The sequence below is a fragment of the Notamacropus eugenii genome, chromosome 2, assembly GCF_028372415.1.
Source record: "Notamacropus eugenii isolate mMacEug1 chromosome 2, mMacEug1.pri_v2, whole genome shotgun sequence".
NCBI classification, from domain to species: Eukaryota; Metazoa; Chordata; class Mammalia; order Diprotodontia; family Macropodidae; genus Notamacropus; species Notamacropus eugenii.
Genome location: NC_092873.1, coordinates 163,431,273 through 163,451,152, shown reverse-complemented (window position 1 = coordinate 163,451,152; position 19,880 = coordinate 163,431,273). Strand labels below are relative to the sequence as shown.

Sequence of the window (19,880 nt, the reverse complement as noted above, 5' to 3'; positions counted from 1 at the left end):
ATGGAGGCTAATTTTAAAATTATGTTTTCAAATACAATGAAATAGAATTTAATAACCAACATTCTGAGTAATATTTAATTACTTAAAAACTAACTCAAATTGACTTAAAAATTAAATGGAAAACAATTAACATGCCTTTTTACTGTAAGCCTATAGTTTTTAACATTTGACTGAAAAAAGATGTGAACATGTTAATACCTAATCCCTTTATTTTGAACTATTAAATCAAAAGGTCAGAACTAATATGTATCACAGATATTTAGTGTACTCAACAGTGCACTAAGAGGAATTTTCACAAATACTGCAAGACAGTATAATTTGCTTTATAGCTACCACCTTAACGTACAAAATATATGCATTCCTGTAAAAAAAAACTGGCTATAATGCAGAATTCTGCATATTTGCAAATTTTCCTATCAACTTACAAAAATCTCAACCCCAACTTTGACACAAATTTGTTTATATGGCAGGAAACCATTTCCCTTTTTGGCTGACTATTCTATTCCTTAGAAGTGCAGTTGTGACATTATACTTGTAGATATAAGGAGGGGCGAAAGCTCTATGGTTTGGAACTTACTTTTGACAATACCAAATAAGATAACTAATATTTTGACCAAAGCTAGCCATCGGAAATGCAGAATAACATCAGCAGAAAAGTCCAGGTGGTGTTGTACTCAGGAAACTATTGCATTTCTATTTGTATAGCCTTAGTCTACTTACTGAGCATGGGTTTAAAAAAGGTTGAAAGACTGGAGACAGCAGCTTTGGGTCAGGTTAACTCTTTCTCCCTCTGCTTCTTCCCTCCATACTTTATCAAGATGGCAGTTTAGTAATGGGATTATCATCTGCCTAAAGGTTGTTAGTTATCTGGCTTTAAACAAACCAGTATTTCCCACATTCCTGCTACATTTTTTTTTAAAAGAGCCATATAATAAATTTGTATTTTTTAAATTAAAATGAATTTGAAATATGACACTCTGAGTTCAAATGGGTGATCTGGTATCTTATTAAATAAGGTCAGAGAATTAAAGCTTTCAGAATTATTTTGTGGATTTCACTTCTAATGCTGGGTGCTCATTATATACCTGTTGGATTGCATTAAGGAATGTTCTGAGGCTACATTTACCTCTCCTGAGGTTGCATTAGATGATCCCTGAAGTTCTTTCCAGATCTAAGGTTCCATAAGCTATGATTTTGCTTTAGGAACAAGGCAGAGGAAACTACTCCATCTGGCAAAACGTTAATGGGGTTAGCAGCCTCTATAGCTATTAATGAACCCTGAGGGGATGGAATGAATGGAAAGCTGCACAGCTCATGAGCAGTATAGTTTAAGGACAAGAGGACCAAAAATATTGATAAATGCCAATTTGAAATAATATTATATCAGTTTTATAAGTTACAGAATGATGAAATTCATACACTGGGTTAGTCTATTGCACATTACCACACCTCAATTTAATATTACCCCAAAATACAAATTTAATAGGTCACTAGTTAATAAACTATAGTAATATGGGCTGGGATTAGTTTTTAATTGTTTTTTTTTTTTTTGGTAGAGGGGGCAGGGAAGCTTTTGGTTATGTTTACTCTCCAAAGTAAATTCTTTTGCATCTGCTTTAGTAATCATGCTATTTTGATAGAAAGAATGGACAATAAAGAATGGATTTCTGAGGTTTGTTTACAGAAAAAGCACATGCTACTCAAATTTTTAGATAAACTAGGAATTTTAAGCACATGCATATGTCTATTATGCTCCAGAAGATAAAGAATCTCAGAGCTGGAAGGATCTCATGGGTAATCCAGTTTAACCAATACCTAGACAGGAAGGTATCCCCTTCTATGACATTCCTGACAAATCTTCATCCAACTTCTGCTTAAATACCTCCCAGCATGGTTAATTTGGTATCTCTCTAAAGGCTTCAATGCAAAAACTACACTTCTGAAGTCTTGATTATCTTTTCATGACACATCAATGAAAAAGGTCTCAGTGCCATGCTAAATTGGAGAATGCTGTGTGTGTGTGTGGGGGTGTCTGATGATTTAGTTATCCAATTTGCCATCATTAAGTCAAATTAGTAGAGATACTTGGAGGTTCTTTGAAGAGAAGGGAATAATTGAAATGTGATTTGAACAATTTCCATTTTTGATTATAAACAGAAGAGTCTCTATATCTCTACAAAATCCTCAGTTTCATAAGCTCAAATTCAGAAAGGATTTTGGATATTTTGAATTTGATTTTCAATTGCTCACAGAAACTCAGTGGAACTGTAAGGTTAAAATATTATTTTCCATTAGTTTGTTTTAAAATGATTCTAAGATTGGCCAAAGGAAACTGGTCCACAAACACAGTAACTGTGAACAAGTGTTCATTAGAAGCTCCAATCTTAGCAAGCATTTCCAACTCTGCTAATATAACCATTTCAATTAACTGTATCACAAATAATTTATTTAAATATACTTATACTATCATAATCCACATGATTACAATGGGTTTTAGACTCTTCCTCTTTTCAGTTATTTTTGGATTACAGTTTTGTAAGGGGTACTGCATGAAAATCAAAAACTTCATTCCCCTTGAAACCTTTTTTCCCTAGGTTTTTTTTTTGTCAGACTTATAAAAATGGCAAGCTTGACAGGTATAGTTCGATTCATGTCAAAGTCACAGATCATTCAGAGATCTAGCATTGTCGAGGCACAGCAGGTGAGTTTGAACATAAACGTGGAACCAGTTGGCTTGAATTCACAAAGGGCTTTTCTTTTGGTTTTTGGTGCACATATTTCATAGCTCCCGAATATTAGGCTAAAGCTTGAAACCGTTATCTCTCACAGTTTCACAATCTTCTTAGCCTGGCCCACTCAATCCAGGACTAAAAACTTCCCATGAACCTGAACGGAGTTTTGGGTTTGTGATGAGACTTGATACTACTTCCCTTGGTTTCAGGTATGAGAACTTCGACAGGAATTCAGGGCACAGAAGTCACATATCGATCACATTTCAGAAATTAAGTATTGTATGTGTATGTTTGTGTTTAAAGGCAAGTCTTTGTGCACCAAGAAGAACGTTTCAATTCCAGCTAACGCTGTTCACAGCATAGCAAAATCAGAAATCCTCCAAAGTACTTTACACCTCAGTGCTCGGGTGCTAACTTTCCTTTTGTATTTTGGTCCTTAGCTTACTGAGTTCCTCTTCTAAACTCTTAATGTGTTCTTTTAGTGTAGCCTTATCTTGCTGTGCTTTCTGATTAGCTTGGCACCGGGCTTCCTCAATCTTCCTCTCATACCACTTTTCCATTTGTGTAGATACAGCCTCAAAAAAATACTGGGTAATTTCTAGAGCTTGGGAGGTGTCTCGAATGGGAGGGCCAGCCTGGTGGTCGGCTGGTTGTTGCTGGGTGCATGTACTGCCAGGTACATGCGTTGATGCATGTTGCTGGGTCCTATGCCTTGTCTGGCCACTTTTTCCAGACTTCTTTGTTTGAGTGCCTTTGTCCATGCAATGACCAGCCTGGTGTTCCCATTTAATTGCTTCAGTTGAGGGCAACAAAGCTGTCTGTACCTTAACATGTCTCAGTTTAGAGTTCCCACAGTCTAACGATGCCACTTCCTGCTGTAGTCTGTTGGAAGCAGTAGAACTAGTAAGTGCCTTTTCCTTGGGCCTAACAACCGGAGGAGGGATAGCAGAAGCAGTGGCTGGACTGGTCGTCGTAACCACTGATTGGTCTGCACCTGTTGGGAAAAGAAAAGAAAGTCAGCAAATCTAGCCTATTTACTTGATCACATTACTCTGCATCAACATTCTATTTAGAAAACTGTAGGGAACACGGTCTTGAGTTACCTTAAGGTAACTGAGGCAGACAACCTATAGCCCTCCATCAATCCTATTACCTCCAAATTTGTCCTTTTCTTCACCCTTTCTCTCCTTTGCCATTTTTCTTTTTGCCCTGCTTATATTTAAGACTCTCAGGGCACCAAAGTGAAACAAGCTACTTTAATCTAAACCTGAAGTTTCAAGATTCCATTTCTTGATTGCTTAGAATCCTAAATGTCCCCAGGAAACCAGGAAACTGAATTAAGTACTATTGAAATTGTATAAATACTTTTCACCCATATTTAGCCTTTTCCCACAATTTAAGTTCTGCTACATGCCTGTCAGCAGTAACCCCTGGTCTTTACTTCTAATTTGGAAAGGGTGATCCTGTTATTTACAAAGTCCTTTCCAAAGTGATGGGAAGCCAGAGGATATGTATTTGAGGGATCCCCACCATCTGGAAAACAGACTAAAAAAGAGGCAGGCTGATGAGGCTTTCGCAAGACAGAAGTCTGGACAAGGGAAAAAGTACAGGGAGGGAACAACTCCTCATACTCTGAATGTTCCCAAATTTACTATCAAATCTAACATAAAATAAGGATAATCATGTCAACTAAAAGATATGCATCCTTGGCTATCACTGAGACATCATTGTCTAGCACAATGTAGCAGTTCAGTAAATTAAGTGCCATTCATACAGAACTGATATTTTGGTAGAGTTTCAACCTAAGTCAGGGAGCAGAATGAGGAAAGTGAGTAGTTTAGAGGGAGAAGACCCTTCCCCCATTGACATGTAAGGGACAGATATCCTAGTAAATCACCCCTAATCTTGACATGCTATATAGCTGAGCTCAAACACATTAGATGAACATCAAAAATGTTTTTCAAAGTCTTGTCATGACTGTCCTATTATATTAACTATTATCTTTTAAGAAACTATTTAAAATGATGCCGCAGGTGTGTGAATCTTTTAAAAGCTCAGTGGCCTACAGTTTTAAGAAGTCTCTGGGTTCAGTTTACCTGTGAGGGATTCAGAAGTAGACGGAGTTGATTTAGGCCTGGAGGCTCTAGAATCTCCAGCAAGTTTCAGCTCCAGGTTCTGAATCTTTAACATACACCATGTTTTCAATTCATCCACTAGGGATACCTAACGAAGAAGATGCAAAATGAAATCTACAAATGAAATAAAGCAATCATTGGGCTTTATCAAAGATGATGGTTTGCAGTTGAGGAACTTATATTTGCCACCCCATCTTCTTCCTTACTACATGAGCTAACCAACCAACAGAGATAATTAATACATTTATCAGCTTTTTGTGGTACAGTGGAAAACACACTGGACTCAAGAGTTAGGCCAATCCATAAAATGGGGCTAATGATACAATACTTGCCTCAAACTGATAATGGGAAGATCAAATTAGATAATACACATAAAGACTTTGTAATTGTAAAATACCATATGTAAAAATTTACCATATATAATTACTGTGCTTGCCTGTTTTCTACCTGTTCTCCATTAGCTGTTACTAAAATAGGGTGTGGGCTTATGATTTCTCTGGTGTTGGAAAGTCCCAGGTGAGGAAATTCCCTCTGCCAATGGAGGTGAGCAGCATCTCCGAAATTTATAGTTTTAAAAGAGTTGCCTAGAGCACTGAGAGGTTAAGGGACTTGCCCAGGGTCAGATAGCAGGTCAGAGTTGGGATTTGAAATCAGGTGTTCCTGCCTTCTTTGTATCCCTGGCACCATATAGACTTCTCAGGTTCTTACTGATTTAGTGCAAAGGCAGATATGTATTCATCAGATATTTACTGAAGGCTAGCCTTTACCTGTGTAAGGTACTGGCTAAATCACGTTAGGATAAGATGGATTCTCTGCCCTTGAGGGTGGGGTACACAGATGCTTTGAAGTGAGAGAAATATATTCACTTTATTCAATTAATATGTGATACAATACAAAATATTTCAAAAATCACAATACATTCAGCTATGTATTTAAGCTCATGGGCAGCTAAGTGGTATAGTGGATAGAGTGCCAGGCTTCAGGTCAAGAAGACTCATGTTCATGAGTTCAAATCCAGTCTCAGACATTTTACTAGCTGTGTGACCCTGGACAAATAACTCTGTTTCCCTCAGTTTCTTTATCTATAAAATGAACTGGAGAATGAAGCTGAAACAGAGAAGGCAATGGCAAACCATTCCAGTATCTTTGCCAAGAACATCTCAAATGGGGTCACAAAGAGTTGGACTCAACTGAGCAAATCTGTATGAGGCGCATTTCAATGATCTATATAACTCTAAAGAAAGATCCAATACAGAATGTGCTGTTAGCATGACAAACAAAACACAATAGGAATTCAGAGAAGGCAGAGATTACATCTCTGTTAAACAAATCTCTCCTCACCTCCCCAAACCAAATTTCCATTCTCAACTTCTTTCTTTCCTTCTGTAACACCACCATTCTACAGGTAGCCCAAGGCTGAAAATTCCATTTTCTTTGACTCTCTGCTTTAATTCCAATCATCACATCTGCTGGAGTCTAGCTGGACAGGCCAGAAGGGAAGGGGCCAAAAAGATACATTGGCTTAATCTGCCTACATCAGCATCTGCTTCAGAAACTGGTAGCTATAAAGAGCAGAAAGTTAGCATAAGGGAGGGCAAGTCAGGTGAGGCAGTGAATGGAAGGCTGGGCTTGGAGTTGGGAAGATCCGAGTTAAAATCTGGCATCAGTCACTTACTAGCTGTGTGACCCTGGGCAAGTCACTTAACCCCTATTTGCCTCAGTTGTTCATCTGTAAAATGAGGACACACCAGAAAAGGAAATGGTAAACTACTCCAAGAAAAGCCCATGGGTCATGAAGAATCAGACACAACTGAACAAAGCCAAGGAAAACAAAAGCAGACCTTCTTCTATTTGTCAGCCTGTCAGATAAACTGAAGACAACTAGAATGTCTCCTTTCACTCTTCTCTCCAGATGAAACATACTGGTTCTTTAACCAATCTTTATAAGGCATGATCTCCATCTTTTCACCATCCTTATTTTTTCCTCTAAACACCCTCTAGCTTTTCAATATCCTTCCTTAAATGTGGTACCCAGAACTGAAAACAATACTGTAGCTGTGGTCTGACCAGGGCAGAGGATAGTGGGACTGTAAGTTCATTGAGTCCACAGTGTATGAGGCAGCAAAAACGCTAATACAGTCTGGGGCTATATAAACAGTGGCATAGCTTTGAGGAAGAGGGAGTGACAGTTCAACTATAACCCTTGGCTACCCTAGCCAGACCTCATCTGGATTGATCTGTTAAGCTTTAGATGTTACGATTTAAGAAGGGCACTGATAAACTAGAGAGTTTCCAGAAAAGTGCAGATAGGTTAGTGAAGTGTCTTGACTTCTTTCCAGCAGAAGTATGTTAGAGTGGGGATTCCTTTAGTGTATGGCTTGAACTAGATGACTGCTGAGATGCCTTTCAACTCTCAAATTCTGTGGTCCTATGATTCTCTAGCAATGGTCTACTCTGCTCATTAATCAGTCCAAAACTGCATTGACTTTCATATTGTATTACTGACTTATATTGAACTTCATATATTTGTGAAGTTTTTTTTAATCCAAGTATAAGATTCTACATTTATACCTATTATATTTCATCCTATTAGATCATTCCCAAGAACTTATTAGACTTGGCCATTATCATCTTGAAAAGTATTGTGGTATAGTGGAAAGAGGACTGAATTTGGGTTTAGAAGACCTACTATTCCTTAGCTCTGTGACCTTGGGGAAGTGACTTCCCCTCATGGTGATTCCTCATATGCAAAATGAAGGTGTAGTTCAGACCAGATTATCTCTAGGGTTCCTTTACAGCAATCATCTTTTGATGCTATCTGTAAGTAGATTTTTATGGAGGGGAGGAGGGTAGTGAGGAATGAAATCAGAGAAGAATTCATGGACAGAAGTGGAATACATACTAAATCATTTAGAATGTATAAGGCACTAGGTCTGTATTCCAAAGTGATTAAAAAACAAAAAGGAGAGAGACTTACATGCACAAAAATATTTATACCAGCTCTTTTTATGGTGGCAAAGAATTGGAAATTGAGGGGATGTTCATCAGTTGAGGAATGGCTGAATAAGTTGTGGTATGTTACTGTGATTTTGAATACTACTGTGCTATAAGAAATGATGAGAAGGATGCTTTCAGAAAAACCTGGGAAGACTTACATGAACTTATGCAAAGTGAGAAAATGTACGCACAGTAACAGCAATATTGTATGATGATCAACTGTGAATAACTTAGCTATATTCTCAGCAATACAATGATTCAAGACAATTACAAAGTATTCATGATGAAAAATGCCATCCACCTCAAGAGAAATAAGTGATGGAGTTTTAATGAAAACTGAAGCATACTTTTTTTTACTTTGTGTTTTCTTTCACAACATGACTAATATAGAAATATGTTTTGCATGATTGCACACGATAACTTGTATCAGATTACTTGCCTTTTCAAAGAGTGGAGAATCTAAGGAGAATTTGATAACTCAAATTTTTAAAAAATGAATGTTAAAAATAGTTTTTACATGTTACTGAGTTAAAAAATTAAAATATTAAATATCTCAGAAAATCTATAATGGATTAGATAAACAGAGAACACAAAGAGTTTTGGAGATCTATCAAGTTCTCAGCCTTACCTGGCTGAAACACTAAGATTGTAAAAAGCAGAAAAAGGCAGGGAGAAAAGCTAGCTACAAAATTTTAATAAGAAGTGACTTGTCTAAAGATATGTAGTATAAAACAATACAAATCTTCCAAAGTCTTCTTCAAGTCTCTTATGGTATCCCTACCCCTGATGCTCTTAACCAAAGTCATTGCCTCATATTTCATTGAAAAAACTGAAACCATTCACTGAGAACTCTCTTTACTTTCTTCCTTCTAATTTCACATCCCTCAGATGACTTCTTTCACTATCTCCTTCACCTGTTTCACATGTAGAGATAGTCTTTCTCCTTGACAATCCCTTCATCTTATTTCCTACCATCTTTTGCAGCAAATGGACTCCCTCTGCTATTTCAACCCTCCCATTTATCTTCAATATCTCCCTATTAGCTGCTACTTTACTGCTGATAAACATGCCCATGTCTACCTCATCATTAAAAAACTCTCACTTGATCCCACCAGTTATCAATCTTTATCTCCAAACTTTTGTGGCTAAACCTTTGGGAAAGCTATCTATAGTTAATAATACCAATTTCTCACCCTCTTCTAAACCCAATGGAGTCTGGATTCTAACCTCATTCCACTCAAACTACTCTCTCTGAAGTCAGTAGTGATCTCTTAATTGTATATTTACTGGTCTTTTCTAAATTCTCATTTTATTTGACCTCTGTAAATCTTTACATTTTCCATCATCCTTTTCCCCTGGATACCTACTCCTCCCTAGGTTTTCTGATACTGTTCTCTCCTACTTCTCCTCTCTACTTATCTGACCCCTACTTCTCAGTCTCCTTTGCTGGATCTTTAACTCACTAACTGTGAGTATCCTTCACAGTTCTATCCTGGGTCCTTCTATTCTTTCTCTTTGGTGATTTCTTTTGTTCTCATGGATTTAAAGATCATCTCTAAGCAAATGATTCTCATATTTGTCTATCCAGCCATAACCTTTTTCCTGAACTCTAGTCTCATATCTCCAAATATCTCTTGGACATCTTGAACTGGATTCCCATAGACATCTTAAACTCACCATGTCCAAAACAAAACTCATCATCTTTCCTCACAAATCCTCCCCACTTCTACACTTTTTCTATTACTGTTGAGGACACTCCCTACCATTCTCCCAGCATCCTAATCATACAACCGTGGCTTCATCCTTGACTTCTCATTCCATCCAATCTGTTGTTAAGATTTATTGTTTCTACTTTCACAACATCTCCATATGTGACTGCCCCCTTGGTCCAGGCCCTCCTCACTTCAATAGGTCATTGTATTGGTCTCCTTACCTCGAGCCTCTCCCCACTCCGTCTTCTGCTCACCTGTCAAAGTGGATCTTCGTAGAGAACGGATCTGAACATATAACCTCCCTACTTATTAAACACCAGTGACACCTTATTACCTCCATTATGAATATAAAATCATGTTTGGCTCTTAAAGTTCTTCACAACCCAATCCTTTCTTACTTCTCTAATCTTCTTGTACTTTACCCCCTTCCACATACTCTGTGATCCAGAAAGGCTGGTTATTTTACTGTTCCTTGCATATGACATTCCATCTTCTGACACTGTAACTTTTTACTCCAGGACCCATACTCTTTCCCTCTAACCTCTGCCTCCTGGCTTCCTTCAAAACTCAGTTAAATTCCCACATTCAGCAAATGGCCATTCCTGGTCCCCTTCTCCCTCCCACTAGTGCCTTTCCTCAGAGATTACTTCTCCTTCATACTCTTATATGTACATAGATGTTTGTATGTTGTCTCTCTCATTAGAATGGGAGTTTCTTCATGGCAAGGACCATATTTTTGTTTTTCTTTATATCCTCAATGTTTAGCCAATGCCTGATGTATAGTAAGTATTTAGAAAATAAATCTTTGCTGACTGATCAAAGTAAAACTTGTAGCTGGTTTCAATTATGAGCTCGACTTTAGGGTAGAAATAACACCTGCAGTGTCTGAGGAAAGCTCAGTGCTCTCATTAAGCAAAAAGCAGAAATGATGTTAAATTCACTTCAGGATTACAGAGAACAAATGCTATGTAATATAACAATCTATAGGGGTTTCAGCCCCTAGCCTGATGTGTGGTAGATGTACAAAAGTGTCAACAGGTATGTCTTTGAGTCATAAAACGACTGACAGTCTTGTTGCTTACTTGTCGTTTCTCTCCCTCATGCTTCTCCAGTTCAGTATGTTGCTGCAGACGGTTCAGACAATCTGATCTCTCTGCGGATAGCCGCTCAGCCATCAGCTTATCCAGAACTCGTAGCTAGGATTTGACACAAAAAGAGTCCATTAATAAGGTTACATGATGTGAAGCATACATGCAGATAGACACCAGCCCACATACCCCGCAAAGACTAAACTCAATTAGGGCAGACCTAGTAACAACCAGATGGGGGCCTTAAAAAGAAATTCAGCATACCTTGCCCACTTTATTTTAGTCTATTTTTGTTTTGTTTTCATGGTACTCACAAGGTAAGGGAACTTTTGTGTGTGTATACGGCTGATAGATGCTTGTATGTGTGTGTTTTAAATACTGTAATGTGACATACTATAATACTACTTATAAAATTTAAACCCAAGTCTCCTAGCTCCAAGTCTAGTGTGTTTTTTTTCCCCCACAACATGCTCAGGAATGCTTAACAATAATCTTCAATCCTCTAAGTAGGGATGTTGACATTCCATAAGTTGAGAGACTCAGGGACTTAATAAACACATCGACTGATTGGTTGATAAAGAATAAAGTAGATTCTCTTGGACAGAGAACAGATATTATAAATCCAAGAAAAAGAGGTCTTCCTTTAAAAAAATATCACTTTCTAAAATTTCACACAGCACATCATTTTCCTCATGAATGTTGTCCACAAAGATGAAGTTTCTCCTTGTACAGAGAAAAAAAAAATGGATCCTTATATTATTGACCTGATTCATTTCCTTACTTGATGTTGGGTCTTATTCTCCATCTGTCCCAGTTTTGTGTTCATCTTATCCTGCACAGTTCCAAATTCTGCCTTTATCTCCTCAACAGTTGCCTCCAGCTGATTCTCCAGTTTATTAATCAATGGTTCACAACGACATCCATTTATTGGTGCCTGGGGGAAAAATAAGTCTTGATTAATCAAGAGTGTTAGAAGAAAAATCATTAACATAGATCCAATTAGCAAAACTTTATTTCTTCTTTGGCAACAACTCAAAATGCTCTGAGCTAATGAGTTCCATCTCAAAGGCCCAGGCAAGTTCAAATTTTGTAGCTAATGCTAAAATGTAAGGGGCTTTTGTAGTCCTTCTGAGACCTAAGCATTTGGAATATTGTAATGACAACCTAAGTAGGATTCTTTTGCTGTTTTTCTAGATTGAATTTTAGCCAATCGAGTGTCTTTGATTGAGTCTTGCCTTTGATTGAATCAAGAGTCTTTGATTGGAAACAGTACATATATTGTTTTACTTGGAGGGAGAACAGGGGAGTAGAGAGAGAAGCAGAGCTAAAAGACAGAAATGAGTGTGAGCAGGCTAGGGAAACTTGCTTGTGCAGAGGCCTAACAGAAAGAATGTTTGTGATGCTGGGAGCTTTGTCTGTTGATCTGTGTTAATTCCTCAGACAGAAGCCCTGCCTATTGGTCTTTATGAGTGAATTGAGATGATGGTGCTGGTAATGTGTATAAATATTGTTACAGCCCTGTTAAGCTTTGTTTTCCCAGAAAGAGGAACTTCAGGCAGGAGCCCATGGAACCTGCTGTCAGGTAGAAACAGGAAGAGTTTGGAGTAGAACAGTCCCCATGAGCTGAGTCAAGGAGCAGGAGAGAGCTGCCTGCGTGTGAACCAGGGAAAGAGCTCAGAGCGGCTGACTCACGGAGGGGGAGTCATGGGGTCTGGAAGTCAGCATCGAGTCAAGATGAGAGAGGACTTTACTTGGACACTGTGTATTGATTAAGGAGATTATTCTTACAGTGAGCTGGGGTTGGATGGTGTGCTATTTTCTGCTACCCCTTAAGGATGCATCGTGGAAGACCCTAGCCTGGGACCTCCCGACTTTGGGGATGCAATGATATATGTTCTGTGCCATATGGCTTACTTAATGTTATGAGATACACATATGTATTAGATAATATGTTTTGCTTAAGGATGTTACTATGAGTGTTATGCTTTACTTTATTGAAGAATGTTTAGTTTATTGCTGAATAGAGTTCATCGTACTATGTGATTAGACCCTTAAAATTATTCACAGAAGCAGTCATTAGATGTGCTGCCATGATAGACATTACAGATTTACACACACAAGTCCCTCTCTAGGCATGAATGTACATGAAATCCCTTTGTATTTTATTTATACATGTATATGTTGCTCTGGCAATTTAATTCATCAAAAATATCTATAGTGTCTTCTACTTTTTTCAATATCAACTTTAAAGTCAGTTAACAAAAAAAGACTTTGCTATCAATATAGCATTTATTAACTTACAAGGCACATTAAGTATTTTTGTTATTATTATTCTCTGTTGTGATAACAAAAATGAACAAATCTTTAAGGTTTGCCAAGTACCCTACAGTTATGATCTCACTGGATCTTTACAACCACCCTGGGAAATAGGGCCCACTTTATAGATGAGAAACTGAGGCTTGGGAATTTTCAAGGACTTGCCATTGCCACCCAGATAGTACATCTTAGAGGTAGGATTCAAATCCAGGCCCCTCTTGATTCTAAGCCTGTGGTTGGTTCCGTTTCTGCTCTCTCTGCTGCTGCTTGGGAGCCTCACCAGTTCAAGCAGTTCAACAGAACATTCACCAGTGTGTTCTGTCCTGTGCTAGCCCCGAAGTGCCTTTATAACCACAATAATGCCATTTCTATAGCACTTAAAGGTTTGCCAAATGCATTACACACATTGAAATCATCCTCCTACGTTTCCCTTGGTATAAAACAATTATAACTCAGTGACCTTTCACACTCAGAGTATTTTGGTCTGTAGAGAAGCCTTCCTGAGAAATATTTTACAATTCCATTTTTGGCTAAATTAGTTCCTCCCCACCACTCCTCTATCTCTCATCCCTAATTTCATCTTACATAAATAGCCCTGTTGTCATTGTCCTCAATTAGTGACTTAAGTCACCTGCATAACTTTTCCATCCTTTCCACGGTACAAGGTATACAGCTGGTATGCTCTGAACTCATGAGGAGGGGGTGGAGATGAACAACGATGCTTATTCCTTTTTTTGGGGTGATTATGTGAATTCTTCTGGTGCCCAGGAATAGGCTGCTGGTCTGCTGGTGAGGTGGGGTCAGAGAATGCAGATACCTAAAACAGAGAATGAGATGATACCCCTCTTAATTAATATTATCACTCAAAAGTAGATCAGATCAGCAAGAGTGAGGTCAATATTTACCTGACAAGGGCAATTGACCTCAGATCCATTATCATTTTAAAATATTTTGATTTTGATAACTGTATTACAATATAATTGATCTCTTTAGTAATTTCATGTATTTGTGCACTTAAAAACATTATTCTGAGAAGGGGTCTATAGGCTTCACTAGACTGTAAGAGGGAGTTCAAAACACAAAAAAGGTGAAGAACCCTGGGATAGGGGTAGCTAAAGGCATACACTTCTACACTTTTTGGAAAAAGGAACTACACAACTCTGCTTCAAAGTTGGGTCTTCAGATTTATCACCCCTCCCAGATTGATAAGTGTGCAGCATTCTCCACCAAACACCTTGTCTCCAAAGAATTATGTGGGCTACAGGCATAGGTAGCCATTACGTACAGAGTGCCAGATTTGATTTCTGTGTTCTCATTGCAAACCATTGTTGGCAAGGGAGCGGGAACTTCTACTCAACATGGAATGATATTCCCAGACAAATGCCTCACCACTGAACTCTCAGCTCCTTCCCTCAGAGAGAGCTGCTTTCAAATTAATCACTACCTTTTGTTTTACTTTTTTCTTTCGATTATTCTTTGCTGGGGGCTCTGGAGATGCAGAGTAGAATTCTTCTTTGGCTTCTCCTTTCCTCTGAATGGCTTGCTCACTGCTGGGAGTGTCTGCTGCTGAGACACTTCCCTACAAGAAACAGATGGAGAAAGAAACTTGTAGAAGGTTCTTTTAGGGTCCCTGATTTAATAGATGAGAAATGAGAGGAGCCCAGGGAGGTGGCATGATTGGCCCTAGTCATAAAATTAGTAAGTGATAGAGCTGGGACTCAAATCCAAGGCCTCTGACTCTACACTGTAACACGCTGATTCCCTAGAGTGTCCAACGTTGTTTTATTTTTAAAAAAATGATCTGTTGTCTATTTCTGAACTGGACAGTGATGATATCTCTAGCAACAGCTGGGGTTCTTATGTGTGTTCATGAATTTAATTAAAAAATATTTTGATAACGGTATTTTAATAGCATTTTATAACTGTATTTTAATAGAATTGGTTTCCTTTGTAATCCCATGTATTTTATTTTGTACATATAAAAATATTCTGAGAAGGGATCCATAGGCTTTTATAGACTGATAAAGGGGATCCAGGACAAGAAAAAAATGATTGAGAATCCCTGGTCTATAGGATATCTGTAAGGGAGCACAACTGTAGGGCCTTGTAAATTGACTATTTCCTCTTTCTGTTGGTCTGATTTTAACAGAAAAAACCAATACTCTGAATGTTCTTTTAATTTTTAGGCATTAAGAAAAGTTATATTCTTAGTCCTTTTCCACCCTCCCTGCCCCACCACCTTTTCTTAAGTGTTATTGATATGTTTTGATTTTATATTACATATATTTACAGATTATTCATACTTCATGAAAGGCTCTTGTAACAAAGTAAAATGGTTAAGTAACACTAACAATGCGGTAGTGACTTCATTTGATGGTGTATGTAACATTCTACATCTGTATAGTGTTCTCTAACATCTCTCTATTAAAAAATAAATGGAAATCTATTTTATTTCACTCCTATCTCCCAAACTACTGGGGAAAAATAAAATAAAATTTCTCATAATATATACATACATGTGTGTATATATATATATATATATATATATATATATATATATATATATATATATATCGAGAGAGAGAGAGAATTGTGGAGATCTAAGACAACTCAAACAACGTTCTAGCAGTGTAGTAGGATAGGGACTTTTCCATTTCAATCATTACCCAACCAATTACACTCAGGCTTTTATCAGACAGCACACAGGTGAATGATCGAAGCCAAGAGTCTTAATAGCAAACATAGACAAGGTCCCCAGTCCATGTGGGACCATCTAGAAATTATTTAGAGACATATTAAATCATGCCCCTTTTCTTTTCTCCATAAACAACATTAACAGCTACCTAGCAAATGGTGGTATCTCAAGTGAACACAGTAGGTCTAAGACTTTTAAGCAGTCATTCTGAATACAAATACTTCACTGAAAATAGCCAAAGTGATATCATCTGTCTAATTCTGGACTTATTAAATTTTGGGGCATCTCAAAATCCTGGGACCAAAGCTATATGGCCTCGAAACTTGTAAATAAAACATGAATCACTTGCAAATAAAATATGAATCACTTATAAAAGAAATTTTAAAACCTTGCTTATAAATTAAATGAAAATTCTACAACTTTAATATTGGGAATCAAGGGAGAAGGTTTTGAAAAGGACAGTAGCAAGTGGTTATTGATATAATTCTAAGTGTTAAAAGGCACATATTCCCATCCCTTGTATTCCAGCCTCTTTTGGATAATTGAGAAGCTATGGGTATCCATCTTGCCTTTGTCAAGGGAAGGAGAAAAAAAAACCCTCTTTATTTTCCTGCAAACATTTGTGATTGTGAAAGGAACAAAATAAGAGGGTGCAATGTTCAAAGGGCTGGGGACCATGATCTGAAACTCCGGTGTTGAAGCTAAAAGAAAGGAGGAAGACTCCGACTCTAATCTGAACAAGAGATGAGAAGGGAAAGGCTGCCAGAGGCCCATCATGGAGGCCAACCAGGACCTATGTGTGTCCTCCATCTGTCACACACCTTGCTCTGGGCCACCTCATCTCGTGGCACAGACTGAGCTCTCCTCTCCTCCTTGAGCCTCTCTCTCTTTTTTCGTAGGCTTCTCCCACGACTGAAGCGCAAGACCTGAGGTGAGGCAAACATATCACTATCAGAACTACTGGCTCCTGATGAGGTGGCAGGGCACGGGGAGAGGGGTTGGCAGCAGGTGCTCTCAGGTTGAAAAATGTGGGTAGGATCATGTTGTTTCTTCACCTAAGGTGTTTATGATGGAATGAAACAGCAATATTTAATATTAAATTGAGTAGTAATCATTATTGATTATTAATATTTTAATGTTAACATTATTTTAAATATTTTGATAATTTAATATTATTCAAATGAATAATTATTAATATTGCTATATAAATTAATTCAATAAAATAATTTAATGTCTATTTGATAAGTTAATTTAACATGAACCAATTTATCATTTAATAATATTTAATAACTAATTAATAATTAATATTTCATTATATAATTTATTTAACAATGAACATTAACCAAATAATTTAATATTAATTTAATATGAAAAAGAGTTAACATTTATATAACGCTTTAAAGTTTGCAGAGTTTTACATTATCTCCTTTGATCTCCACCACAGCCTTTTGAGGTAGGGGCTACTATTATCCCCATTGTATGGATAAGGAAAATGCGGTTCAGGGAGCTTAAGCAATCTGCCCAGGGTCACCCAGCTAGTAAGAATCCAAAGCAGAATTTGAATTCAGATCTTCCTGATTCCATGTCTAGCATACTCATCCACTATGTCATTTGCCTGCCTAACAAAGACAAATGGGATAAGTGCATGCAAGTAATATGATATATGATAGTGCTGGAAGTAACAGATGATTGCTGTCTATGTGATAATCAGGGAACTGCAACTAGAGAAACGAACTTCAATTTGGGTCCAAAGAAAGGAAAGGAACAGTTCCACATGCCATCCACATCTACCACCCAATCCAAATCCTGGTAGCTGTTGTCTATAGCCCTGCAGGTCACTCCCCTTCCTTCCTCATTGAGTTTGGTGCCTGGCTCACATTTTTTCTCACCTTCTCAACTCTTGCCTTTTTCTAGGGGACTTAAATATACATATTGACTATCCCTCAGATACCCTAACCACTCAGTTCTTCAACTGTATTCACTGGAATTCAATACTTTCTTCATCACCCCTAGATTCATTACACCTTCATTATGACTAGAACTTATTTTCAACATGTGACAGAATAGAAGGAGGCCTAGTTGGGTAATGCATACAATCAAATTATTGTTTCCAAACTGAAATCATTAGGGGAGCATGCTAACAATTCTTTTATACCTACTCAAAACTCCTTCATTTAGAAATGAAGGCAAGTTTAGAAATTATGACTTGTGAAAATGAATTGTTCTTTACTAGTATTCATTATCTTATATTCTGTCAACTAAGAGCACAGGGACTCTTGGCTTGGGCTATTTTTCATGAAGTAGCAGAGGGAGAATGTATGGAGAAAGGATTTGTGCTAAATTTTACTCACACTTTCTGTCCCCATCAGGTCCTCTAAGGTCCTGAAAACTGATCGCAATAATATGGCCACATTTGGGCTACTGAAGAAAAATGAAGATCCCAGGGCAACATGTGTCTGGGAATTCTAAGAGAGTTAGAAAGACCTGAATCCAAATCCTGCCCCAGATTCTTTCTAGCTATGTGACCCTGGACAAATGACAACTTTTTTCTTAACCTTAATGGTTTCCTCATCCATAAAATGGGGATAATAACATCTCCTATTTTAGCAGGGTAGTGGTGAGGCTCAAATGCGTTAACAAAGTTAACAAGTTAACTTTAAAATTTTACATAAATACTAATTATTATTATTACTGTTATCATTATTATGGGTATAGACTTTTTTAACCTCATAGGTACTCTCACACAGTAGGCTATTAATCTATGTTTGTTGAAGGTACAAAACAACAAGCGAATGAATAAATACCTCACATTTGTTCAGACTTTTTACTTTTCAAAGTTCTTTCATATCTATTTCCAATTTCCTACAAGGAAACCAATTTCCTACAACAAAACTTCAAAGACTGTGTTTCTATTAACAGTTCCCTTAAAGGGTGATTAAAAGGTGTCAGTCTGGCAGCTCTTGTATCTCTGGAGGCCCTCACCTACTTCTTAACCCTAGGGGTGCTAGGAGTGAGAACTATCTCATTTCTGTGATTAAAATTTCTGAATGGAAGTATGAAACTCTTTGTGACTTACTAAAGTTGTTAATTACTGATGAGCATCAGGCCTATTTCTGTGAAATGAAAATTGATAACTGAGATCATAGGCAACATTTCTATGCTTATCATAGCACAGGATTCTGATGCAAATAAATGTGGTCTTTTTTTCTTAAGCTTTCTTTCATTCCTTTATATATATATATATCTGTATATATCTGTATATATATATGTATATATATATATATATACATATATATATATACACACATATATATCATGCTTGGAACAGGGTAGCACAGTCTTCTTTCAACATGAGCCACAATACTATATAGAAATGTTTTTGATTTTCATTAGGTCTTTTTCTATCCTGCTACTTTCCTGAAGCTACTGTCTCAATTAGAAAACCTGAGAATCATCAAAGAAATGTAGTACACTATCACACCATCAGCAAATAGGGATGGTTTTGGTCCCTTCTGTCTGTATTATGACTTAAATTTCTTTCTCTTGTCTTTTTGTTATTGTTAGCAATTCTGAAACTATGTCCAACAACACGGTAGAAAGGAGGCATACTTATTTTATTCCTGTATTTATTGAGAAAGCTTCAAGTATTTCCTTATAACCTAATGTGATAGTGTGGTTTTTAGATATGTCTTTTGCCTCATGTTGAGAAAAGGCCCTTCAATGCCTGAGCTTTGTGGGATTATTAGTATAAAATAAGCAGTATACTTTGTCAAAAGCCTTTTTCTGCATCCAATCATTAACCAGAATAAACCTGAGCACTGCCAGATAGAATTAATGCAATGGGGCCAATGAAAACTAGTTACTAATAAAAAATGGATTAAAACCTACTTGTGGTGCTTTGGTTAGGAGAAGAGCAACTTCAGGATTATTGTGGTGCCGGGCCGTCTCTAGTGGAGTCTGACCAGCCTAAGGGAAGGAATCACATAGACAGGTAAAGGTATATGGAACCAATTATGTAAAAATACAACAGTTTATCCAAAAGTTGGCATAATGGATAATGAACATATAGGTAGGTCCTCAGGGGGTAGGCATCTGTTTCAACAACTCTACTTTTAGAGTGATGATGGAAATATACAAAATACAAATACAATACACAAAAATATAGGTTGGTGGGGTCTTTTGATGTCTATAAAAAGTTATATTTA

At 37.3% G+C, this 19,880-nt stretch overlaps 1 protein-coding gene across 11 annotated transcripts in view; it reads right to left on the bottom strand.

Annotated features, from left to right (window-relative positions):
• Positions 1 to 2,418: 2,418 nt before the first annotated feature.
• Positions 2,419 to 19,880, bottom strand: part of ANKRD6 (ankyrin repeat domain 6) — a 95,936-nt gene continuing 78,474 nt past the window's right edge. For 6 of the 11 annotated variants that reach the window (XM_072642821.1, XM_072642827.1, XM_072642824.1 and 3 more), the window contains 8 exons: positions 19,564 to 19,641; positions 16,497 to 16,601; positions 14,425 to 14,559; positions 13,612 to 13,797; positions 11,446 to 11,598; positions 10,659 to 10,772; positions 4,829 to 4,955; positions 2,419 to 3,726 (listed from right to left, as the gene is read on the bottom strand). In XM_072642821.1, coding sequence (XP_072498922.1) covers positions 3,143 to 3,726; positions 4,829 to 4,955; positions 10,659 to 10,772; positions 11,446 to 11,598; positions 13,612 to 13,797; positions 14,425 to 14,559; positions 16,497 to 16,601; positions 19,564 to 19,641 — 1,482 coding nt within the window. In that variant the 3' untranslated portion in view covers positions 2,419 to 3,142. Of the gene's footprint in view, positions 3,727 to 4,828; positions 4,956 to 10,658; positions 10,773 to 11,445; positions 11,599 to 13,611; positions 13,798 to 14,424; positions 14,560 to 16,496; positions 16,731 to 19,563; positions 19,642 to 19,880 lie in introns of all 11 variants that reach the window. The other 5 variants (XM_072642818.1, XM_072642820.1, XM_072642817.1 and 2 more) reach the window with 2 other exon arrangements.